The sequence below is a fragment of the Zootoca vivipara genome, chromosome 7, assembly GCF_963506605.1.
Source record: "Zootoca vivipara chromosome 7, rZooViv1.1, whole genome shotgun sequence".
In the NCBI taxonomy this organism is placed as follows: domain Eukaryota; kingdom Metazoa; phylum Chordata; class Lepidosauria; order Squamata; family Lacertidae; genus Zootoca; species Zootoca vivipara.
Genome location: NC_083282.1, coordinates 52,786,956 through 52,813,305, shown reverse-complemented (window position 1 = coordinate 52,813,305; position 26,350 = coordinate 52,786,956). Strand labels below are relative to the sequence as shown.

At 41.6% G+C, this 26,350-nt stretch overlaps 1 protein-coding gene across 3 annotated transcripts in view; it reads right to left on the bottom strand.

Moving 5' to 3' along the window:
* The window catches only part of FOXP4 (forkhead box P4), a 157,160-nt gene that overhangs the window by 102,144 nt on the left and 28,666 nt on the right, over positions 1 to 26,350 (bottom strand). For all 3 annotated transcript variants that reach the window (XM_035123076.2, XM_035123078.2, XM_035123080.2), the window contains exon 2: positions 12,824 to 13,022. In XM_035123076.2, coding sequence (XP_034978967.1) covers positions 12,824 to 13,006 — 183 coding nt within the window. In that variant the 5' untranslated portion in view covers positions 13,007 to 13,022. The remainder of the gene's footprint in view (positions 1 to 12,823; positions 13,023 to 26,350) is intronic.

Sequence of the window (26,350 nt, the reverse complement as noted above, 5' to 3'; positions counted from 1 at the left end):
TCTTAGGCAATGAATCAGCAGGCCTGTTGCTGTCTAATTCAAAATGTTATAGGGAGGTAGTTGAAAAGAGATATATTCCCTCCAACTTTTCAGCTGACCAAAATAGTGGCCAGACTTAAGAGTTGTGGTCATATTGGGTAATACTTTTCCCCACATGATAGATGAGCAGCTGCTTCTCAAATTGTACAATGAACCTAGACATCTTTCCCTCAAAGAAGCACTTCTAAGGAAACTGCATTTTTCTGCCCTTTAAAATGCAAGGATTTTGTCACTGAAAAAATGCAGTTTTGCTCCAGCTTTTCCTTAATGTGATAGTTATTGCAATTAGAGGTTTGGTTGTGCAAGAATACCTATTGGCCAGTACCACTAATAAAACTGCTCACGATTACCTCAAAACCACCCCAATGCAAATACTTTACAACCAATTATATGTATTTTATTTCTTTGCTTTGGAAAAAAAAGTGTCTTTAGAGACAAAGACTTTCTGCTATACTATGGAAATGTAAGGGTTTTCGATGTGAGTAAGGCTAATTTCTCCTCAGATCAATGCACAGGAATAATTTCATGAACATTTTCCACCACCACCCCATTTCTCCCCTTTTGTTCTCTGAAAGCAGGAGCTTTGATGTACCAGAGCGGACTGTCCTGGATCCAGGCAGGATGCCTGTAGGAAGATTGACCAATGTAAGAGACGAACTGTCCTGGATCCAGGCAGGATGCCTGTAGGAAGATTGACCAATGTAAGAGACGAACACCTGGAGGAACGTGATACGAAATTAGCCAAAAGTAAGAGCAAGATGAAGCTTAATTAAGTTTTCTGGCACCTGCTTTTATCTTAGAATATTGTACTAGCATCATGTATTGCACAAATATATTTAACTCTCTCTCTCTCTCCACCCACACCTGCAAAAAAAGGTCTGTTCTTCTGTTGCCACCCTCTGGACCTCGCTCAAGTCACATAGCCCATGTACCTTAACTCTCCCTTAAATATGAAACTGCTTCACCTTAGGGACTAGTTTTCATTTAACAGTTTAACATTTATGCAATGTATGAATGTCAAGAAATGGTTCAAAAAATTGTGCGGGCTTACCTTGGGTGCTTAAAGCAAGAAGATGCCTAACCTGTACCAAGGTTACAGGTAGGTAGCCGTGTTGGTCTGAGTCAAAGCAAAATAAAAAAATTCCTTCAGTAGCACCTTAAAGACCAACTAAGTTTTTATTTTGGTAGTACCAAGGTGAATACCATGTGACCACCATTTTTTGAAAACTTACAGAATTCTCCACTCCCTGTAATCAGCACAAGTCCTAAATTTTGAAAGTAATAATATCTTATACTTCTGTATGCACACAGTATTTTGGAGTTTGGATAAAGGAGAACATAGTAAACACTCCCTTGGGAGGCTTTTAACATTTATTTTTTAGTCTTCAGACCCCCTTTCAGCAGCATTTTCAAGCTTTTTTCAGTAACAAACACGGTTATGCATTTCCCTTAAAGTGGAGGAACAGATTTTCATGACAACTAAATCCAAAGCTATAAAATATAGTAAAATCTGCAAACAAGTTATCAAAGCTGATAACGTCATCTCAGTACTAATACCATTACTACTTTTGTAAGCTACTGAATTATATAGAAAGTTTGTGTGGTATCACTTTAGGGGAAGATTTATAGGGCTTTATATAGAATTGGGAGGAGGGCAAAGAGCAAGTTCCTCATTCAAATAGAAACAGATTTTCATAAAATGCCATACAAAGGCCAATGTTTAGTTTCATTTGTCCACCAGCCGTTATATTTCTGATAGTCACCTTTCATCAGCCACTCTAGATCCAGCCTGTGTTGTGGGAAACCAAGCACTCCACTCTCATTTCAACATTGCACTTTAAATGAGATTCTTCCCTTCCAACTAGTATTTCCATTGCTTTCTAATTGCTGTGCGTAAGGTTGCTGCGGGACTGTCAAGGACACTTACGGGATGATGCCCGTGAGATCACCGATGAGAAGAGACATATCTGCACCCCCATCACACTCTTACAATTTTTAGATGGTATTTTCTTGTCTTCGTTTCTGCTAGTGCCTCACTTCATTTTTACTAGCAATTCCTGGAATACATCTCTCTCTTTCCTATGTAGGGTTGGCATGCCAGTATGAAATACTGTCAAATGACTGCCAACTTGACTGCAGTCAAATATTCCATGAAGCCATGATGTTGATGATACACATATAATTGGTCTGCTCTGTGTTGTATACAATTCCCTTTAAAAAACTGACTTGAATTTTTTATTTTGATCTTTTTGTTTTAAAGTGGAATTTTAGGACGACCTTGGCGTTCCAAAATAAAAGCAAAAGAGAAGGTTTATTTCGGTGAACAATTAAGATCAATAGAGATCTAACATTAGTTGCTTTCAGATAATATCCCAAGTCATGGTTTGGAGGACTGGGATTGAGGCACATGCTCACACATTGCCTCTTCCTACCTCCGCTCAAGATCTCAGTTAAATACATCACTTTCTTGTTTAATCAAACTACAGCATGCCAGCAAGGCCACCGAACCACAGTGGCAAACCAGGATTACTTCACACCATTGCTTGCTATTTTGGATGTAGTGAAACACTACGGCATGATTTAACCAGGAAGCAATGTACGTATTGTGTTAAGCTGCATGCAAGGGGACATGAGAACGTGCAAGCACATAGCTAATTTCTTATTTCCCAAACCATGGTTTGGAGTAGTAGCTGAATGTTAAAAGTTATGGCATGCCATTGATTGTAAAAAGTTGCAATTTTAAAATAAAACACCATTAGTATCATTGCTTCACAATAACAGCTACTCAAATTATAAAACAAAGTATCAAACCTGTTGAGCATATATCTGCTGTTTGGGAATCAAGTTAATGCTTTACAGAGCAATCCAACCCCTGCTTATGCCAAGCTGTGTGGGTATAGATTGAGCAGAGGCATCCCTCTGCTCAGCTCTCCCAGGTGATAGCCCTGCCAGGGGGTAGCCCCAAAATGGGGCATTCCAAGGGGTGCGGTGGAACCAGACCAAGATCTGCTGGATCGTGAATTGGTCTTACAGCCATCACCAGCTGGCATCTAATCACCGTGCCAGTCTGGAGCATGTCTTACCTGCTCACTAAACACACAAGTGAACAACAGGGCTGTGGTTGTGGGAGTGAGCTTGGACTGCACCCATAAAAATAAGTGACAGTTAGTTTGCCAACACCTGACCAGTTGATGGATCAAGTCTTTTTTTACCACTCAAATGTTCAACTCTACCCCATGCTCTCACTGATTTAATCTAGCCAATTTTTACACTGCCATTATGGAAGCACTGAGGGGAAAAGGAAATGCTTATGAATCTTAAAATTTTATGGGCTATATTGGTTGGGTTTTTTAAAATTTGGATTACGTATTTTGTGGTTTTATATTCTGATTTTATCCTGTTAACCACCCTGAGACCTCCGGTTATAGGGTGATTTTTAATTTAATTAATCAATTAAATAATAATAATAGGATTTTTTTAAAAATGGAGACAGCACAAATACTAGACTAAAGCTGATACACAATTAATGGAGCAGTATGCCATATGCAAAAAAACCAACTTTGTTTCAGGAGAAGGTTGCAAAGGGTCAAGAAGGCGATAAATGAAGCCCATAGATTACACTTTTTAATGTAACAACTGTAGGATTTTGTTAGGGCAAAGAGTGTAAAGTGAGTAGTACAGCACAATCTTTTCATATGCAAGGTCCCAGATGCAATACTGGGCCTCATCAACTTTATTTTAAGGGTTTAGGTATCAGGTAATGTGAAAGACCTCTGCCTGAGATCCTGGAGAGCTGCTGCTGTAGGCACCAGACTGTGAATACAATCACGCAAGTGGGAGAAAAGCAATAATGCCCCCAAAGGGTTAATCTCTTCTCCAGATGTTCTCAGCAGTGGCTCCCGGGGAAGTCAAGAGCAGTCAATGTGCAGTATGGCTCAGAGGATTCTCTCCTCAATCCTGTCTTACCAAGTAGGTTGGAGGGTTGTTGTTTTTTAATCATACTGCCTTGGTCTCTTGCTTTCCAGTCTCTGTAATGCTCCCTCTTTCCAAGGATTAAAGAGGATCTGAACTTGGGAAGGTGGGGTTCTGGTAGGGAGGACTTAGCCCAAGTTAAAAACTCATTAATGTGCAAAGACTAGAGCTCTTTTGAATCTCGTTACAGGATGTTAACACACTGGAGGTCTCTTGATGTTCCCACAGCAACCACTGTGGGAGTTCCCAGACGCTAGGCAACCCTCCCATGACCCTAGCTGACCTTTCCCCTTCTATGACCCTTGCCACAATGTAAGCGCGCGCTATTGAATCCCAGGACGTTTTTCAGCTGGGCCCCACCCATGGGCGTACCCAGGATCAAAACTAGGGGGGGCAAGGGGAGGGGCCAAGGCACGGAAGGGGAGGGGCCACAAAGTGGGCGGGAACGGCGAACTCGCGCTCCGCCGGGCTGTGCCCCTCCCTAGAAGCAGGGCTGGTGGGCGGAGGCGGAGCCCAGCCCAGCCCAGCGGAGCGCGAGTTCGGCGTTCCCACCCACCGCGCCGCGCTCCCTGGTTCCCCGCCATGCTTGGCCTTGCCTGAGGGCGCGCCGGGGAGCTGGAGGGAGGGTGCAGCGCGGCGCGGCGCGGCGCGAATGGCGAACTCGCGCTCCGCCGGGCTGTGCTCCGCCTCTGCCCACCAGCCCTGCTTCTAGAGTAGGGCAGCTGCCCTAACTTGCCCCGTGGTGGGTACGCCCTTGGCCCCACCATTGAAACCTAAGGATTTCCCCCTAACACCATCAAATTTGCTAGAGAAAGATGGGAAGTGATCCCTCCATTCTTTCCACTCTCTTCAGAAAGAGTCTCCGGAAGCCTCACTGGAAGTTGTTTCTAGTAGTCTACTCCTTGGAAGGAGGTGGGAGTTGTTCTCCCCATTTCCCAAGTGCACGTTCAGAGCAGCAAAATTACAATACAGCAACTGCATGTTTACTGTAGGCTAAAGCAGCTTTCAGACTACAGACATACAGACCCTTCTGAGCTAAAGCATGAGTAGGAATATAGATAGACACTCCAAGACTGCTTTGAAAATGAGCACATTTCAGAATGAACAAGGCACCACAGAGCATTTTGCTAGAGCCACATTTCAAGATCCAGGCTACCTAGAATCAAGGGCTCTTGACCCACAGACCTTCAAAATGTGTGGAAATAGCCATAAAATAATTTTACTGATTCTTAAATCACTGTTTTACTGGATCATACAGAGAGATCAAATGGATCACAACCCCCCACTCCTCCGTCTCCCAAAAGAAGACATTGATCAGGTCACAGCCCCAACACATATGTCCATGTTGACTGCACTAGGAAAGTTCACCGAGTTTTATAGATACATGGGTACATATTTCCTATTCTTGCAACCTGTTTCAAGACACGACCTATGAAGACTTGTACCCATAATTTGAAAAAAGAAAAAATAGCAATGTTATGGGCAATAACAAGCTTGAAGCTGGACAGATGAAGTCTGGCATATTTTAAGAGAATTAATTCCCATGGCTTTGATCACCTCCATCACAGCTAGTTTTATTATCAGGATTTCAGATCTCGCTACTGCCGTTTCCATCTCCATAAGCAGTTCACTGATGACCAGCTTGCTTTTGTAGGCATCTGAAAAGTCTTTATCTATGGCATGACCACACACAGAAGCATTATCATACACAACACTTCTTTATGCCAGTACAGCCAACATGGTACTTTCCATATGTTTTTGGACTCCCAGCTCCCATCAGCCAAAGCCAACATGGCCAATGGTCAGAGATGGTAGTCCAACATCTGGCTAGTAATACATTGACTATCCTTGCCTTACTGTATGTGTACAAATTGCATGTGAGTCATAGAATCATAGAATTGTAGAGTTTGAAGGTATCCCATGGGTCATCTAGTCCAACCCCCTGCAATGCATTCTAATGTGCAACAAATGTGATAAGGACTGTTTAAAAAGCATTAGTGCTTCTGCATGAAGAATTATCACAGATATTTTGAGCAGTTGGCTCATATGCATACAAGATCATTGAATATCAATCAGTGTGCTTATAGAGCCAGAAGCGAAATATGACAATATTGTTATTGCTGGGTTGTTGTTGTTGTTTATATTAAAAAATATATAGTAGGTGCTGCAGAATGACTTTTTTTTTTAAGTCCCTAGGTACAGGCTCACAACTGAATTAAAGACCGGACACATTACAGAGAAAAAGGAAGGAAAGTAAATGTAACTATAACATGGCTGTTCTGTTTTCCTGACAGCAGCACACAGTGTTTAGTGTTTTCTCAGAGTCTGCCTTGTATCAAATTGGAAAGGGCAAGCTCCACAGGAGAAAGGTTACTTGGAGGTGGGGGGAAAGACAGGAACCCAAAAGAGCTGCAATACCCACAAACACTGGGAACATAGGGCTGGGAGGTTTGATTAATTGACCAACTTTCAAAGGCTATAGAAGCATGACTGGGCGTTTAGGTTACTGTAGCACTTTATGTGGGGTTTTTTTTTTCTTTGCATGAAAAAAGGTTCCCGCAGGGGCAATATGATCTATTAGGTAACAGGTCAAAGTTTGGGAGTTAGCCATGTATAACAAAACAAATCAAATCTACAAGGTCAAATCTTTGTTTCATAAATTATTACTTTAGACATCTAGCAATAACCAAGTTTGCCTGTCAGAGCTCAGACTTGATACCTAGCTGCCAAATCATATGCTGGAGCTTCTGGTTTGCCCTCTGATAAATGGAGACCTTTCTGAGATACAGCACATAAAAGAAATAGCTCCAGGAACCACTGAACTTTCCAACACATCTGCATGTAGCGCTCAAGGGATCTGCTTGGCCTTCCCAGATTTCTTTCTACAACCATCCTGAATTCAAGTTCAGCAACTCCTCTCTTCCTAACATCCTCCTCCCTTTTTCTAGCCTCAGGACCATACGACGGCTGCAGGTCACACAGCCTCCTTGTTCCTTTCATCTCTATTTAAACAAGCTCTTCAGCTCTGCCCGTTGCATGGAAACAGACACTCCGTCTTGTTCAAAAGTGACGAGCGCTCTCTTGCCAGTGCTGTTTGTTTCAGTCTAAACTCCTGTCAGATGCCTGACTTCTGACTCTCTCTGTTTATCTCCCTCTCCTTCTGTCACCTCATTACTCCACAGCCCAGCTCACGTTTCCAGGCCTTGTTTACCAAAAGCTCAGGAGTTGGGCACTTTGTCTGATGGGAAGAGGTGGAGAGAACATGTTATACCTGCACAGCAGCTGCAATAACCACAACAAAATCCTCTACTGTGATCTTCAAAATGTGTTCTTCCAGTATGTGTACCATGAACAGATCTCTTCAGCGAAGCAACATCAGCAGGTCCTGGGTGGTAGCTACTTTATAAAATATACCAATCTTAAAAGAACAAAAAATCCTCAAGTTGACCAAGCAGAGGTCTCGAAACCAGGAATCTGATAGTTCTAATCCCTACTCTGAGCCTTAGTGTTGTTTGGGCAAATCATAAAATCAGAGTTGGAAGAGACCACAAGGGCCATCCAGTCCAACCCCCTGCCAAGCAGGAAACACCACCAAAGCATTCCTGACATATGGCTGTCAAGCCTCTGCTTAAAGACCTCCAAAGGAGGAGACTCCATCACACTCCTTGGCAGCAAGTTCCACTGTCGAACAGCTCTTACTGTCAGGAAGTTGTTCCTAATGTTTAGATGGATTCTTCTTTCTTGTAGTTTGAATCCATTGCTCTGTGTCCGCTTCTCTGGAGCAGCAGAAAACAACCTTTCTCCCTCCTCTATATGGCATCCTTTTATATATTTGAACATGGCTATCATATCACCCCTTAACCTTCTCTTCTCCAGGCTAAACATACCCAGCTCCCTAAGCCGTTCCTCATAAGGCATCGTTTCCAGGCCTTTGACCATTTTGGTTGCCCTCCTCCGGACACGTTCCAGCTTGTCAGTATCCTTCTTGAACTGTGGTGCCCAGAAATGGACACAGCACTCCAGGTGAGGTCTGACCAGAGCAGAATACACTTTGTCTCTCTGTAGGAAAATGGTCAATGTGGAGTACAATCAGCAAAGGTTTATGTTGTTCTAGGTGTTTGGTCGTTTTGCAGTAACCCAATGACACTTGCATGGGAATCAGCATTCAAAATCATTATCTCCTTTGCCAAAGGGATGGAATGCAGCATTGAGAAGGCACCTACCTCATAGTGCAAGCCAGAGACTACACAACTTGGGGGGAAGGGTTGAGAGATTGTTTCAAATAGGCCGGGGGGGGGGGCACACAGCCAGAAGTATTCTGGAAAAGGGTTATTATATTTTTGCCCCAGACATCGCCAGAAAAACAAAATCAGCTCAGTTAATCCCACAGTGAACTCCATAAAAAGTATGTGGATGGAGCTGTAGAATTTCTATACAGACAGCACTGAATCATAAAAAAATCCTAGAAACAAGCACTGTCTAGACATACTTATTAAAGTCCACCTACTAGTCTGCGTTCATCAAACATGATCAGATCCAGGGTGTCCATACTCAAACTTTGGGAGATGATTCACGTACGCAGGTGAGTTAGAGAATGCGATCACCCAGAGCAAACTAAATGCACCTAGCATGTCAAAAACTGTTCTGAAATGTGTAGTGCTGAACACCACATATACAAACACACTGTATTATGTAAGCAGTTTCAACAAATACCTGTAACACAGGATAAAGCAGGAGGTAGGTGTGTGTGTGTGTGTGTGTGTTGAGCTTCATATATACAAATGGCTTTTGACACAGAAAATACATGTCCAAAATCGCCCTAACAAAGACTAGCTATTATTCTGAAGCAGCAAGTTTTAATCTGTCTTTCCATATTTGATGCCATTAGCCATTTGCCCTCTAGAAGTAGTTCTTCATGACCAGTTTTATTACATTCTAGGCCTTGACTGTTCTTGTGGCAGGAATTTTACCAACTGGTTGCATAATATGTTCACCAATATCTCCCCCCCACCCCCAGCCTTTTATTTACAGTCCACTTATTATTTTTCTAGTCCTCCTCCTGAGAATTAGTCCTGGGTCTTTTTTTTCTGTTTCGTTTTTAAAGAGGAAGTGAGAGATGGCGCATTTGGGATCTGAAGCACAAGGAAGAGACAGAAGTTGTCAGACAGGAACAGACCAATGGCTCAGAAGCCTCTTTAAACAGGGGCAGATATAGGATGCTACTGGAGAAGGTGTAAATCCTTCATGAAGCACCTAATTGTGCAAAACTCTATATATGGGGACATTTATTACTGACCCCAGCTGCTGCTCAGCTTGTTCCCTGAAGCATGAAGATTGATGGCACCAATGGTTCTCATCTGAGCTACTGTCACTGCAGATGCCATATGCGTTCAGAAGTCTCCTTTGCCTTTAAACACCGTCTCACACTGGTGAATTCTACAGGTTAATTATATGCAGTGCTGAGGGGGCAGGGGCATGGAAGAAAGGCAAACGTTATTTGGGATAATGATTCTCTCTCCCCCCCCCCAAAAAAAATAACCTCCTTTCAGTTACTTCACAACTAAGCTCTTTCATTCCTGGTGAAGAAAAGAGCACAAGAAATACAGTTGCTCCCCTTTACTACCATTCTTTGGTACATCCCACTATGAAGTGACTTGCCTCCAGTAGAAGGTGCCCAGGAAGGAACTGGGGCAAGTAACTTCATTTAAATTCCAGCAGGTGGGAATTTGTCCTTTTTGGTCAGACCCTTGGGGTACTTGAAAAAGCTTAAATGCTCTGTACGTGTGTAAATTATAAAAATATAAGCAAATATATATTGCCCTAAGGCAGGTATATGGGAGCACTCAGGATAGTTGATTCCTGCAAGATACTCCACTTGATTCCTGCAAGATCCTCCTCAAGTTCATCTCAGAAAAGTCCACATAGAATCATAGAACTGTAATGTCGGAAGGGACCCCAAGGGTCTTCTAGTCCAACCCCCCGCCAATGCAGGAATCTCAACATGGCTGACCAATTGTGGTATAGCATTTTCCACAGCCATCTCTTCAAGAGAGTTCTGCCACAGAGCAAGACAGGATATCATATCTGCCTTTGGACAAGCAAATGCAGCAAAAATGTAGGTATATAGTATTAGTTGCCACACTGTGGCACATGGCAAGTCGCAAAACAGTGGCATACATATTACATCAAGCCAAACCACACGGTATTATAACCCCCACATTGTTGATTGATGTCAGATGATTGACAGGTGGGTTGTCCTGCTCACCTATCAAGTCCCTTGCACGGAACATCCCAAGTGACTGTCAGCCAGCTGGTTATAAGGCACTTGGGAACTGTAGCACAAGGGGCTGTGTCAGTCCTATGCTCAGGACTGAACGCAGGGCTTGAAAAGTGCTTTGTGCACCACTGCTCAAATGCCTGATAGTCAGCTGTCCATTGGGAGCTTGTGAAGTGCTGCACATAGCGCTTTGCAAGCCCTGTGCAATCAAGCTCCCTATGGGGAATTCAGTCGTGCAGCCTATCTAGCCACATCTCTCCTTGCACCACAACCGATGTCACATATGGCATCACGTGTACGGCAGGGGGGAAATTATTTCAGGAAAACAGGCCCAACAGGCTTATTTGGTCCAGAGTCCATGTGTCCTTCTCTCCCCCAATAGAAAAACCACTGCAATGCAAAAAGTTGTGTGTTTTTTTAATTAAAAAAAGCAGTCTCACACATTGGGGGCAGAGGGGATGCATTACTTGAGAATTTGGCTGTAAATGTCCCACACACGCATTGTACATCCTCACAAAGCAATAGCTTTCAATCAGGAGCAATGGCTATTACACATTCCCACAGTGGCTTAGGCCTAACGGCACCAGGTTCATGCTACTCAGTGAGTACTGCATAATACTTTACCTGGGTAATGAGTGAGCACACATCTGTTTACTAGAGCCCACAATACTGTTAAACTAATTGCAGTGCCAAGCCCCAAGGCACCATGAAGACAGCCTTACTACAGCCACACACGCCCCTCTGAAGGAGGGGGTGAACTGTGTCTCTTTCATTCAGCGGGGGTGACTCTGAGAAGCATGACATGCATGATTACCCTTCAGATCAGGGGAACAGTGGCTTAACTGCATGAGAAACGGCTGTTATTCAGGTAATGGATTTACAGTGCTCACTACTAAAGTATCAGACACAGCAATTTTTTACAGCTTTCACGCTGGAATTTACAACTTAGACGAGAGGCGATCTCCGTATGAGTCTAGGCTCATTGCCTTATTTAGTATCTGAGGTTACTAAAGTTTTCTCTTAAGTTTGTTTTGAAAGGTACGGTAAATTGTAAGCACTTAAATCCATACACAAACACATGCAAATGCTACATAAAAATTATCTGCACATACATGCCTAAGAAATGGACACCAAAAAATCCCTGTAGTGCATGTGTTCCTATTTTCCTTTACACGCAGCATATGTAGTAAGACCACCAAAACAGAGCTGCACTGTGTGAACATGGGCAAACACACAGTATGCCAAAGGTGAACTGTGGCATGTACTCTTTGTTACATCCAAATACCTGGCCAAGCAGCGTAGCTAGTGCTTCTGATTTGGGACTACCTAATCCCTGATTTGAAGGAAAGACAGCAAATATGTGGAATGCCTTCACAATGTGGCACCCATGTGTGTATTTGAGTCGGCTCCAAAGGGTAACACTGCTGTGAGCTCACAAAATCACCTTTAGGACTTTGTGTGAGAAGAAAGAATCCGCAATGACATGGTAACAATTGTTACAGCTGGTTAGTTTTCAAGGCAGGTGATAGTGCAGTGTTTGGTTGGATTCAGTCTGACCCCTGTGTTTTCCTCCCTCATGGTTTGGATTTATGGACTACTTAAAATGAGGCTGCATTTTAAATTTTAATATTGTATTTTAATATGCATTTTAATTAATTATTTTCTTTTTCTTTTATGTCTTATTGTAATTTTATTGGTGTTAGCTGCCCTGAGCCCGGTTTTCACTGGGGAGGGCGGGGTATAAATAAAATTTTATTTTATTATTATTATTATTATTATTATTATTAGATGTGATTCATAGGGCTGCCCCAAAAGCCTGCTAGTACTACACAATGCCAGCACTACACTGGCTTACATGCAAAGCTGGAGATAGAAAACACACACATGAACAGTATCAGTAAAGTATGTACACAACTGAAGGAGGATGGTTCAAACTCAGAAGAGCACCTTCCAATAGGGTTGGCCACAAGATTAAGTATGCCTGAAGTTACAAACTGGCATATAAAACAGCCATGTGCCAATCTGTTCACATGACTCCAAGAACATCCTGCCACTGAATGGGGAGTGTGGGGTACAGAGAAAAATAAGCAGAGTGTGAACAGACAAGGATCTGTCATAAACTAAGTCAAACATTTTGGTAAAAGTAAGATGGAATGCTAATTTAAGGTATGCACATACCTAGGCATAAATGCTAATCCTAAAGAAGTCACATCTATGAAAAAGTCACTTCCACGAAAAGAATATTCATTCCAATCAGAATTTTATAGAAGTAGGTCTATGAAGGCAAGATTACTAAATGTGGCTAAGAACTGACAGCAGCAGACTATGCACAACCTCTCCCACCAATTAAACTACCCTATTCATGGCTTATTATCTTTCCATTCCCCTTTTTCTGTATTCTACTATACCACATAGTAGTATAAAGACCAAGGAAAGGGTTTGGGATCCATTTTGGATCAACCTGCTCCTAACAGGTTGAGGGAAGCACTCAAAAGGTAGGTAAGCAAGAGTCTGAAAGAATCAAATCCTCAGTACCTGCTGCTGCTGAAAATGCAAGAGTTCCACTGGGCTCATTTCTCCATTGGTTTCTCCACTGGCTCCTCCTTCTCTTCCACATCCACCACCGCCTCCTCCATCATTTGGATTGTTTAGGCTGCTGACCCCATTCTGACTGGAGGGAGTAGAACGTATTGTCTCCGAGGCAGATTCAACCATCATGACTTGCTAGCAGCACCTGCAGAAGCAAAGTAGTACTATTACAACAGCATAAATTTGAGCTGAAGCTACTATCTATGCTATACTGGAAGGCATCACTCTGCACAACGTTGTTCACACTGCAACAGCGTTCAAAACTCCCACTGTTCTAGCCGCATTTTACAACAAGGAATTTCATTAGTGCAAGGAGTTTCTGAGCTCTGGACGCCGTACTGCGCCTAGGATTCAGATTAAAACTGCAGCGGAGGACTTTTTTCTGCCTCCCACTTCCAGGTACTGGAGAAGAGACCCTCTTAAGAATATTTGGGGTGTGGACAGGGGACGGACTAGACAATGTGAAAAATAAACACAATATTCTACCTGCAGTTCATTCATTTTCAGCTTTGAATTCTTGTTAGAGAAAAAGCACGCCTGGACATTCAGTTGTTTCGCCCATAACCTCGTTTTAAGGTGTCATTTAGCGCCTGGCTTTCATATCAGTTTCAAACACTGCACTGCAATGATCTAAGCACGACAGACTCCTCCCCACCCCACATGTATACATGCCCCAAGACATCCAGAAAGCGGGAACCAATGGGACATTTGCCAGAGAACAGCTGTGCCCACAAAGTTGTGTAGTACAGCTAAGTCTTCAGTAGACATACTAATATGTCCTCCTTTTTAACCAAGTCAAACTCTCATAGAAATTAAAATAGCTTAGCTGCTAGGAATAGTTTTCATAACACACTTGCTCTGGCCCTACTCCAATGCATAGAATTTGGAGAAGCTCCTTAGTAGAAACCGCTAGAAGAAGAAAAAGAATCCCTCATACAGAGTTTAGAAGTCAAAAGCATCACAGGAGGCCTTGGAAAAAGTATGTTTGTCACCTACCTGAAACATTGTGGGAAACAAGCACTCCCACGACTAAAGGGGGGGGGGCTAAAGCCCAATTCAACAGGTTCACTCCCACAACACGAGCTCTAGTAAATTTTATGAGCCACTGACTATATTTTTGTTGTTGTGATCATATTATGGATTATGATGCCTTGCATGGCCTAGTGAATAAAGTCAGCTAGAGTAAACCTCTGAAGATAAAACGTTGCTCCTGCACTCTAAATGAGCTTATCAACATAACAATTTCAAAAGAAAATGATGGCACAACAAACGACTTCCCACATGAGTTGATGGGAGTTAGCAATTTAATATTTCCAAGTCTCCTACCTAGCCATGCAGTCAACTCAAACACATCTGGATAAACTAAGATTTCCTAAGAAAAGCAGGAGGTACTTCAGGAAATGTTTGTCTTTGAAAAGACCCTTGCCCCCCATCTTTCACAAAATGCTGTTAAAAACCAAAGCATTTCTTCACCTTAACATGTAAACTGCAATGAATATGAAAGTTTTCGCTTTCTATAGTTTGTCAGAATAGAATAGAATAGAATAGAATAATTTATTGGTCAAGTATCAACCATACTTGGAATTCTGCTTCAACTACACTGCAATGCGATTATTGGGGCAGATTAAATTTTCTTAGTTGTCGCAAGAAATACAATCTCTGGTGTAACTTTTTAATAATTATATTGATGGTATCTGACCAATTCAATTTTTGAGAGATCATAGAGCCCAAGAACTTAAAGGACTCCACCTTTACATGAACATAAAATCTGTTAAACCAGGGATAGGGAACCTCTGATCCTCCAGATGTGTTTGGACTACAACACCCACCACAGCTAACCACTGACCAAGATGCCGTGGGCTGACTGGAGATGGAGTCTAACAGCACATGGAGGGTCACAGAACCCCCATCCCGGTGTTAAGGCAATCAGTGTACATTTTAATGGCTACTCAATACATAAGTGAATGGTGGGTTGTCAATCCCTGCAGGTTTGGGCTGAAGAGTTAACAAATACCAGGGCAGGATATGCTAATATTTCCGTTTTACTGTTAATAAATGGAAGGCAGCTTTCCTTTTTCAAAGAGTAGCACTTTACTCCAATCTTAACTTCAACATAACGTAACTTTTGTACACTTTAGTGAGAAGCATATTCCTGCTGTTTGCTCTGTTTTGTTCCAAGGCTCAAAAAGAGTAGCGGCTATGCTGTGTGTTTTCATTTCAACATGTACCGATACCCCACTTTTCCTTTCAGAAGGAAGCCCAAACCAACAAACAGCATACAAAAACAAGTATCAGAAGACAACCAAGCAATATGAAAACAAGCTACAATAAGCCTGCAGAGCTTTGATTCAATGCCTAAAAGAAAGCCAATTAATAAATACCCCCAAAAAATAAACAAAACAATGGGATAATAAAACACAGACATTAGTCAAAACTGAAGCAGCCAATACAATAGGAACTGGGACATACCATTAAAGGGGGGGGGGGCAAATCCACCCTAGAGACAGGAGAAACCTAAAGAACCACCGCACACAAAAATAACAAAGAATACCAAGAGCCACAATGCCCCCAAAACCTCTCATGTAAAACCTCTCACTGCAGGTTACTATTCCCTTGCACTATATGAGTATGGGTGACACTACTTTTAAGCATCTAAAGGAAAACAAACAGCAACGTGAAATTGAATTACTGCTGCTCAAGTGCAAAGTGTACAGTAGCAAGAGCACATACTGCAGTAAACCAGCAGGAAAGTGGCATCAGGAAAGCATCCGTAGCAAACTAAAGCCAGATCTATTTTGAAAATTCAAAGAAGAAATTTTGAACTTCAAAGAAGCCGCCAGATAGGCAAAGCAAGGAACTAATAGAGAGCAGCTCTGCTTTTAAACCCACCTTATAGTCAAGGGCGACTTTCCACATTTTTACCATAGATAGGAGTGGGTATGCAAGGTTGGACAAATCACCATGCTGAAAAATCATGTGCCCATATGCCTAAATTTGAAATTAGCGCCACCAGAATGATAGCGGGAGAAGCAATACAGCAGGCCCAGCTTTTTGTTCCATTTTGTTTTTAAAACCTTTGAAGCCATGTCAGCTGAAGATTTTTTTCCTCTTTAAAATGAAGGGGGTGGGAATGGAAAGAAGCCGTCTCTGCTTTTTCAACTGGTCTTCAACTGCTGAGTCGGGACTCATTACAGGTCATGTCCTGATCTAAGGTGGGTTGCAACAACAGCCACAGTACCACCATACAAATACATGGTTTTTTTTAAAAGAAAATTGTTTGGGTGGGTCCTCAGTCAGGAAAGACTAGTGATGTGGAGGGTTTTTTGTTGCAGCCTCAGAAACTGTCTAAGAAAAGCTAAACAAGTAAGAAGGTAGTGGTCCTAAACGTCACTGTGAGTGGGATAAAAATTATGGGGAATTACATACACACAATCACACACACAAAAGTAAACAATACTTACTGAGGTTCAAACATGGGGAAGGGAGCATAGGGGAGGTTAATCCTCCCCCACCCACACTCACTATTAGGGAGAGTTCAGAGGCAAGATTGATTTCTTCCCATTCATGACCCTATAACCTGTTAGGTATTTTGCCACTTGTACAGCTTAAATAATCCTGATGGGGTAATATGGATCAGAGGACTTTCCCCTTCCATCCCAAAGGAAATAGTGATGGCAGTAGACCTCTTAACAACTTTAAGGAGCCTATGGGGAAAACGGGGGTTCCATGGCAATACGGTATGTATTCATTTGACCTGATTTTCTCATTTTCCTTTTAAGAACACTCTTTTTCTGAGTACTGTATCTGGGTTGCTCTGCTGATATGCTGGTTGGCATTGGGCCACTCACTTCTCTAAATGGAATTAAGTATGGTAAGTTCTGGACTTTAATATTTTGTAAGTCTCTATGAGACGGTTTGTAAAAAGCGAGAAACTCAGAACTACAAGGAGGAAGACAAAGATTATGTCATCCTACAGAGCTGGGCAATAATTAGTTGACATCACACAGACAGACACACAGAGAGGGGGGAGAGGAAGAGACTTATTGAATAGGGGGGGAAGAGGAGTAGAAAAAAGTCTGTTTTTTATTCTTCATACATTCAAAATCATCACTTCTGACTGCATTTATTTAGAGTAACTGTTTCCCCTAGCTGTACGCACAATCAGTAACATGTCCAGTGAGAGATGCTCTAGATTACTTACTTAGTAAATTGCCTAGTACTCTGACAGCAGGAATTATTTGCAGTGAGGTTTGGCATTGGATAGGCCCAGCAGCTGTTATCTGCTTGACTTTAATAAAATGCTAGATTTTTTGCAGGGCAGGAGGGGATCCTCTTAGAAAATTCTTTTTGGAAAACAGAAAGGGTTCCTTTTTCTAAATTTCCCATTTGAGATAGTTAAGAACGCACTATTGTCATGTTTTCAAGCTTTCCTCTGCAACCAGAGAAGCTAGTAGTTTGTTTTAAATATAAAGTGAAAGCAGATTCTAATATTGATTCACATTACTTTAGCAGTATACTAAGGTAAAGGGACCCCTGACCATTAGGGCCAGTCGTGACCGACTCTGGGGTTGTGGCGCTCATCTCGTGTTATTGGTCGAGGGAGCTGGCGTATATAGCTTCCAGGTCATGTAGCCAGCAAGACAAAGCCGCTTCTGGCAAACCAGAGCAGCACACGGAAACACTGTTTACCTTCCCGCTGTAGCGGTACCTATTTATCTACTTGCACTTTGACATGCTTTCGAACTGCTAGGTTGGCAGGAGCTGGGACCGAGCAACGGGAGCTCACCCCGTCGCGGGGATTCGAACCGCCGACCTTCTGATCGGCAAGCCCTAGGCTCTGTAGTTTAACCCACAGCACCACCCGCGTCCCTGTGTATAGCAGTATACTACAAATAGTTATATTAGCGCAAAGGAGGAAATACCAATTATCTTAAACTGGTAACACCAATTCTGTTAAGATCAATGAGCAGAGTTTTGCTATCCCAATTCTATAGGGTAGTGACATTTCACCTTAATAAATCTATTTACAATCAACGTAAGACTAAAACAAAATGGCTAAAATGCAACAGACACACTGGAGTGTCTTGTTCTAATTTTGTCTCTTGACAACAAAAACAAGCTGCCAAGCCAGCAAAGAAGCGAAGCAAAAACAAAAACAAAAAACCATTAACTGGGAGCAAGTTAAGCGGTCAGCAAGTTTCAAAGTGGAAGAGGGGCAGCAAAAAAGGGAGATTTCTTTTTTCTACCTTTTCTTTCCTATGCATGGTTCCCCCCTCCCCTTTTTTGGCACGATAGACCGACAAACTGGGAACAACATAATTGCTGAAATGTGGCGTGTAATAATAGCTATTCAGAAGCTGATCATTCATATTAAACAGGGTGAAGCAAGCTTCTCATTTGCATGTTTGAGATTATATGCATTTCAAAAGTCATTTCCGCAGGGTGTATGAATGACATTAATTCCCATGTGGAGTTGTCGACTCTCTCCTGTAGTCCCTCACACTATCAAACACACACACACACACACACACACACTGACATACTTGTAGCTGCAGGAGAATTCAAGGGCACAGAGATTACTGCATTTTTGGTTTTGTTGAAAATATACATGTTTCAGGCTAGTGATACTGGGACACATGATAGTAGGACATTGGAGAAACAACATTCTGAGGCAAAGGCTGTTGAACTTGGACTGTGGGAATTGCAAAGTTAGCAGGAAAGATGACGAATATTTTGCAAGCAAAACAGAGATACAATTCAGCTTTTAGTCACATGCTAACTATACAAAGCTGTTGACAGTGCTTTCCAACATGCATCTTCCTACTTCACAGAGACACCAACTCTATTTTCAGCAAATAAGTTGTTCAAAATGTGAAAAAGAACTTGGTTTTCAAAATCTCAACCACACTTTTTTAAAAAAATTAATCCTAGCTGTATACATTATCAGTATTACATTATCAGTATTACCTACATTTTCCCTTCCCTTTTTATATTCCTGCTATATTTTCTTTCAATTTATCAACTTCCTCCATCAGATCAGTGCCTCTGAAGCTTTTTTATTCTGTAGAAAAATTATACCCTGCTTTTTCACTCCACAAAAGGAGTTGCTTGAAATGGCTTGTAAAAATAAAAGTAAGAATAAATTCCTAATTAAACCATAAAAACACAAAGTTATGAAGCTAAAAACAGCATCGAAAGCAAACATAAAGAGCAGCACAACCATAAAAGCAGCTACAGAATCTTGTTTCAAAAAGAATATTTTGATCACTGGTGGGCAAAAAGTATGGTTGTATATTGTTTTGTTTCAATTTATAAATACTGTGCGAGCACATGTGAAGGCAGTTAATACGAACACCAGAAGCTGCTGTATAGCAAATCATCATACAAACCTCCCTGCCACCTCACACCCTCCTCCTCCTGGGTAAGCAAGAGAGACCTATCGACTAGAATGGTAGCATAGAAGCTGCACTCCACTAGGCAAGTCACTTCTGCCATTGGCGCATCTAGCTCAGTACAGTCTCCACTGATTGGCAGTGGTTGTCCAGGGTTTCAGACAAGAGTATTTCCCAGCATCACCTGGTAATTCTGGTAACTGACTTTCTGCATCCAATACACGTGCTCTGTCACCGCGCTATAGCCTCTCCCTCTTTACCCAAGGATAAAAACATTGAGAATTAAAAGCAGGAGAACCATTTTTAAATCACATGAACGTTTTAGCCAGCATAGGCTTTGCTATTACAAGCGTGGGAACACAAAAGTAGATTTTAATCTTATACATGACGCATAGAAACAACATGAATCAATCTCCTTCAACTTGCCATTCCCCACCATTACATCTTTGTTCAGCAGGCAATCCTAGTCACTTAAAGAAAAAAAGACAAGAGAAAAACATGCAGCCTGCTCCAAAACATCACAAGTTTGTATTACTGGTCAGGAGGCAGGGTGGGGTAGAATCATAGAATTGCAGAGTTGGAAGGGACCCTGAGGATCATGCAGACCAACACCCTGCAATGCAGGAATAAGCATCAGTCCCAAAGGGGGATCGAACCTGCAAACCTTGGCATTATCAGCATCACGCTCTAACCAGACCCATTTTGTTTAGCTACAGTTCTTTTCTAGTTTCCCTCCATAGCTTAGGTACACTTTTAAAAGATAAAGGGACCCCTGACCATTAGGTCCAGTCATGGACGACTCTGGGGTTGCGACATGATAAGTCAACTGTACATATTAGTTTTCTAGGTACAGATAATAAATGTTTGCAGATGAAAAAAGTAACAGAAAACATGCTTACACCTACATGAATTGTGCAGTTATGAATTGTGTTTACCTACACCATGATACTTCATATACAGAAGGGAATATCTCTTCCAAGAGAGTACTGTACTTGCCATGACAAACACATTATTCTAACTGACTGATAGTATGCTTGAAAGTTTATATTGTATTGTATGTTGCCTAGCGATTCACTGCATGAAATGACTGATAAATACAAACAACTAACTTTTAAAAATAGAAACAAAGTAGTCTTTTCTTCCTCAAAAGTATTCATCCATCCATATGTACATGCAATTAGTTGATTCATATGCATACCATCAACTAACGTTTTATTGGGCAACACATGAAGTATTCACACATGATGTGTTACAGGTGCTGTGATACAGTATGGTTCCTGCTTTCCCTTGTCTGCATCCTATGCTCCTCTGACAATATTTGAATGAAGAGCAAACTTGGGATGGTTTAAAATGGTTTACTTCTCCCTCTACCCACATCAACAGCATTTATATGAATACATATATAGAAAAAGGCAATGTACTTTTAGTGCCATGTATGAAAATGCCTTAACCCTGGGATTTGCATGTGATGGTTTGGGAAGGCAGCGTGGTTAGTAGTGGTGTCCAGTTAGAGCACCATCAAGGGCAAAAAATTGAAACAACTGCTGCAGAACAAAATCCCAGTCTATCTTTATCTCTTCCCCCTTGATGCCCCAAGCAAATGCACTGGGTACTGATTTAATTCGGAGTCCTACCTGTCTGAAAACTGCTATTGGGAGAGATGGAAAAGGAAAACAAGTCAAAGGCACTGAGAAATCCCAAACACACCAAGAACTGAACAATGAAGAAATACTGTACTATAGATTTGGGAAGGGACCACAGTTCAGCGGTAGAACACAAGCTATGTGTGCAGAAGGTCCTCGGCTGAATCCCTGACATCTCCTGGTTTGGTTTGGTTTTTAAAGGGATCAGGTAGCAAGTGATGTGAAAGACCTCTCTCTGCCTGAGACTCTGGAGAGCCACTGCCAGTCAGCAGACAATATTGAGCTAGATGGATAAATAAGTCAACTTCCTATGTTCCTATCTATCACAGAGGGCGATATATGTTTGCATAAGGCTTCAAAGCTCCAACCCACTATGATATGGGAAGAGAATTTCATGATGAGATAAAGTATTTTAAAGTTAAACAGGTTCGTGTTCCATATTTTAGTAATAAATATTCAAGAGCCCACAGTTTATAGGGACTTCTAAGCATTTTAGGAAAGCATTTGTTCCCTTATCGTCCATAAAAATGCCCACAGAAATACTAGAATATAAGAGCTCTGGAAGTCTTGAAGTAGAAAATATTTATGCTCCCCCATAGGTCTAGAAGCATATCCTGATGACCACACCACGTACAACACTTGCACAGAACATGTTCATTGAAGCTCCAATGGGCCAAACACTATATTGAACTTTAAAGTTCTATTGTCACCAGCCGTGCCAGAAAATGGCTAAGCATTTCTGTACTCTGAAGAACAGTAACATTCCAATGAGCCCATGCCACATGACACCCAAACATTCCTGTGATCCACAACTTGTAAACCAGGTGTGTAAGATCTAGGCAAGTGATGCAATTTTATCAAAATCAAACTCCCACCAGTTTGCAAAACTATCAACATTCCCAACATATATGTCTTTTCTTGGTGGGGTGTTTGTGTTTTTTGTGTGCCCTTTTTACTGTTTTCCCCACTCTTAATATTAATCCTCAAATTTTCGCTGCATTGGGGGGGGGGGTTGAGAGAAATAGAATCAATTTTCAACCAAACCGTGTGTGTGTGTGTGTGTTCCTAGATAAGTGAGAGTTTACTCCACAAAGTGTTAGGGACAAAATGCTGTTTACAGTTTTAGAGGACTGTGTCAGATAGTTAACCCTCTACTGATATATGCCAGCAACTTTAAAAAAAAATGCAGCTAGAGTAAGCAAAGGGAAAGAGCAGTCATATTCCCACATCTGAGGTTTGCCAATAAAAACTTGACATGCAACCCTAAAAGTGGTTCTAGACCCAGGGAAGTGTAACAAACCCTCAAGTTATGACTTTTTAACACACAATGATTTGGAAAAAGTTTTAAATTATGACTTTTAAAGACATTAGGTTTCCAGTGCTATTTGGACAACTATAGCTCAAGTAAGGCCTGTGTCTCCTGCCCTAACGAGTCTAAGGGCTGCTTTGTGGGCAATCGTTTAAGAGCATACATCACAGAGCATGCAGCTTGACTGACACATTTTAAACAGATGCATGCAGCAGCGTGACAGATGCGATTGCACATGATGTGTACACTTTGAGCCTACATATTATTACTACACTTATAGCTCACTTTTCTTTCACAGAGCTCAAAATGGCATATCAATAGCACCTCCAGACTGTCAGTATTTTGCACGAAGGATTCAAGTACATACCAAGAAATTTAGGTTTGTGCAATTAAAGTAGATTAAAGTGCTTTATCATCCCACCACAACAAATCAACTTTAAAAAAGAAACTGACTTTTGTGGTTAGGGAAGTGACAGGGAAATGCATTGAAAAGTGTGGCATGAACAAATGGTCACTGCAAAGATGTATGAATACACCAACACCACAAGCAAATCAGGATGAATGCTCATTGTTGTATGACCTCCCCCCCCCAGACAAATCAGAACCCCCAGATACAATGTAACTCCTGTGAAAGCAAATCAGGAAGAATGATCAATAAATAGGTTGTCTGGAAGAGCCCAAAGAATTCCCAGATAGTAACCCTAATCTACATGCTGAGAACACCCAGACCTGCTCAAGGCAACAAGTCTATTGAATCACATGCCTTCAGACCACAACCCTGGCTATAGCCTCATAAGAACATAAGAGCCTGTTGGATCAGGCCCATCTAGTCCAGTATCCTGTACTCTCAACAATGGCCAACCAATGCCTGTGGGCAGAACCTCAGTTCTGACAATCCTCTAAACGGCAATTTGGAAGGATTAGAAACATGACACTGATTTCCTCCTCAGTTTCCTGATTTGTTCTAACTATAGCATCCATGTCATGGCATCCAAATCAAGCAAACTATAGTTGCCAGATTCTAAAATCATGCTTAGAACAACCAGGAAATAGAGGAGAGAACCACTGCATTAGATGGAAGGAGTGAAGCCATGGTCTATTTCCAACCTTCGAATCACATTCTGAATGTGATGTCTGAGCTAGACAATGGCAAAATTTTAGGCTGCAATTCTGTACCCATTTACTTGGGACTAAGCCCTATGAACTCAGTTACTTCTCAGTAGACATGAATAGAATTGCACTCCTACCCGGTTTCTCCTATTTTAAGACGTAGTCATAAAATAAGCCATAGCAGGATTTGTAAGCATTCAAGGAATATAAGCCATACCCCGAAAATAAGACATAGTGATAGTGATAGGTGCAGCAGCAATGCCGGCCGCGGCAGGAGGAGTAGGAGGAAAAAAATAAGACACCCCCTGAAAATAAGTCATAGTGGGGTTTTTTTAAAGGAAAAATAAATATAAGACGGTGTCTTATTTTCGGAGAAACGCGGTAGTAACGTCACACAATTGAGACAAATAATAATAATCATAGCAGTGAGTAACAAACTGACTCTAACATCAGCTCATGGCTTCAGATACAGACTTAGAATAAAGTTAAGTACCTATTCCACTGATGTTAATTCCACTTTTCTGCACATGGTGAATAATAGAGGAGTATCTTCTACTTCACAACCACCATGCTTTTGCCCATTTGTTAGTACACTTACAACATTACCAGTATGTAGTACTGGAATAAACCCTGATAGATGATATTTGCTTTTATATAAATGTTGCCTTCTGCCAGCCTTCTCGCTTGAGTTGAAACACCAGTCCCTGAGTTCCTTATTTATACAATGGGAGCAGTATTCTAGTTTATCTTTGGGAGATGAGCAAGATGACACTATCAGTAAAGGATTGAAGGAGTGTTAAGCCTGGCAATAATTTTTCCAGCATGAATATCAGGGGGATTTATTGCTAACTTATTAGAAACCTTGACAGGAGACTGAAAAAATCACCAAACTAGAAATTGCCAAAACTAGAAATGGATCCTATAGTACAAACACAAACACACAAATTTCTCTCAGCAACTGCTATGGCAAGCTACACCATTTTACCTGCATTCAGAAGAAGGCATGTGGGTGCAATCGAGAAGTACAAGCCCAACAATTTAGTCAGTCTTTCTGGCATGAGCTATCACAAATCACCACCCATGGAAATCTGGACAAGTGTGTGTATATGGTGTATCAAAATGGCAGCCATTAAGAACTACCAACTGACTAGATTTTTAGTGTAGTTTGAAAGGACCTGTTTGCAGTTAAAGCCTAGTCTCGGTGTCAAGCAATTTTTAAATTTGAAAAGATACAGATGAGCAGTGGTGGGTTTTCAGTCTTTCTGGGAGAGGTAATACGAGCAACAATGCCACATACAAGTACATGCACAAATATAAAGAACAGGAAGGTCAGACATTCACCCTTCAATGATTAATTAGTGTGACTGGATAACTAATTGTGGTTCTTTTTGTCTGGAATCAAAATAATTTCATTCAACAATTGTCCACTGATTTCACTTTCTGTATTTGTTTGTTTCAAAGTACACCTTTTATTTGGCAGTGAAAGAAGGTTAGGGAAAGAGGTAGATGAAAGAGACAGGCAACAGGAGTAAAGAGAGACCCAATACCATATGGCACATAGGCATATTAATTACTGCTGCTTTTTAATTAACAATTGCTTAATCTGAGCAGTAACATTTGTCTTGACATCTTTTGACTCTCTCCTAACCTGTGAAGTGCGCATGCCATGCCAAGTCATCAATTAATTTTTATTGACGTTTTCTTCCCTTAAACAGGCACAATACCAGGGTTTTCCAATTAACACCTCCACACTCTCTAATTAGTGCAATTAACAGACTGATGGATGCCCGGAGTTTCCCTGGGAGAGAGAGCGCACAGAGATCAGCTGGTTTTGCTGTGTGGACAGATCTCCCACTGAGAGCAAGCACACGTAACAGCATATACTGTACATGTTATCTTCTAGAATTTTAAAATGAATTACGGTATTTGCAGATCTGCAGGAAAGGTACAAGAGTTTGTTCTCTGTATTGGGAGAACCGTACGTGTAATGCAGTGGTGTACATGTACAAAAACACAGAAATGTTTATCCTTAAAGCAGCACAAAGCTCATCAAAATGTTCAGCAACCCACGTACTGTATGCTCTCTTTACAGAGGTAGCTATATTATGACAGTGCTCTGAACCAACTGTTTCAAATTGCAGTTTTGCCATATATAAAAACTGTAAAGTTACGGTAGATTCTCAAATATATTCTTCTCATAAAACTTTTGAAGCAGCAAGGAGTAAAAGCTTCACTTTATCCTTTCACTGCTTGATCTCTTAAACTACAGGAGCAAAGAAAAGAAAAGAAAAGAATCAGGCAGACACCTTATTTTCTTCTTCTTCTAATATTCTGGTCCCACACACCTCAAGACAAGAGAGCTAAGCTAATGTGCTCATAGCGAGAGTCCGTAGATGCTCTTAACTGTCATTTCAACTCTGCACGTATCTTACTAAAAGATTCCTTCTGCCAACATAAAATCATCACCTCACATCCGTCCGCTTTGCTCTTCTGAATGTTGGGTAAAGAACTTCTCCTGCCAAGAATATACTTGTCACTGATAGCAACCAGAAACTCCATGGCCTCAAGTCTTCCCCCAATGAGCACCTTCAACTGTCATGGAACCTTCTGCCATCAAAGATTCTGCTCTCGGCTCGTTTACACATTTGACCCCCTGCATAAGTCACAGCAGATAGACACCCACGTGCATCATCTGTGTCTGTGCCTTCTACCTCACTGCCAAGTAGCACTGAGTGGAAGGGAGAAAGCAAGAGCCCACAAGCACAACAACACTCCAGAAGGCAGCAAAAACTCTGTATTTGCTTTCTACTTGGGAAGCAGGTGCACTTTCCAAAATGCTGAGATAGCTGAAGAGCACAGAGTGCACAACACAATGTAAGAGACAGCAAGGTCTACTTAGATCTGCGAGTTAGAAACTGGGATAGAAAAGCTAGGAGCCAAATGGCTCTTAGGACCTGGGTTGTGGGCACCAAAACAGAATGTATAGTCGCCATTTGGGGTGGGGTTCAACAACACTTTT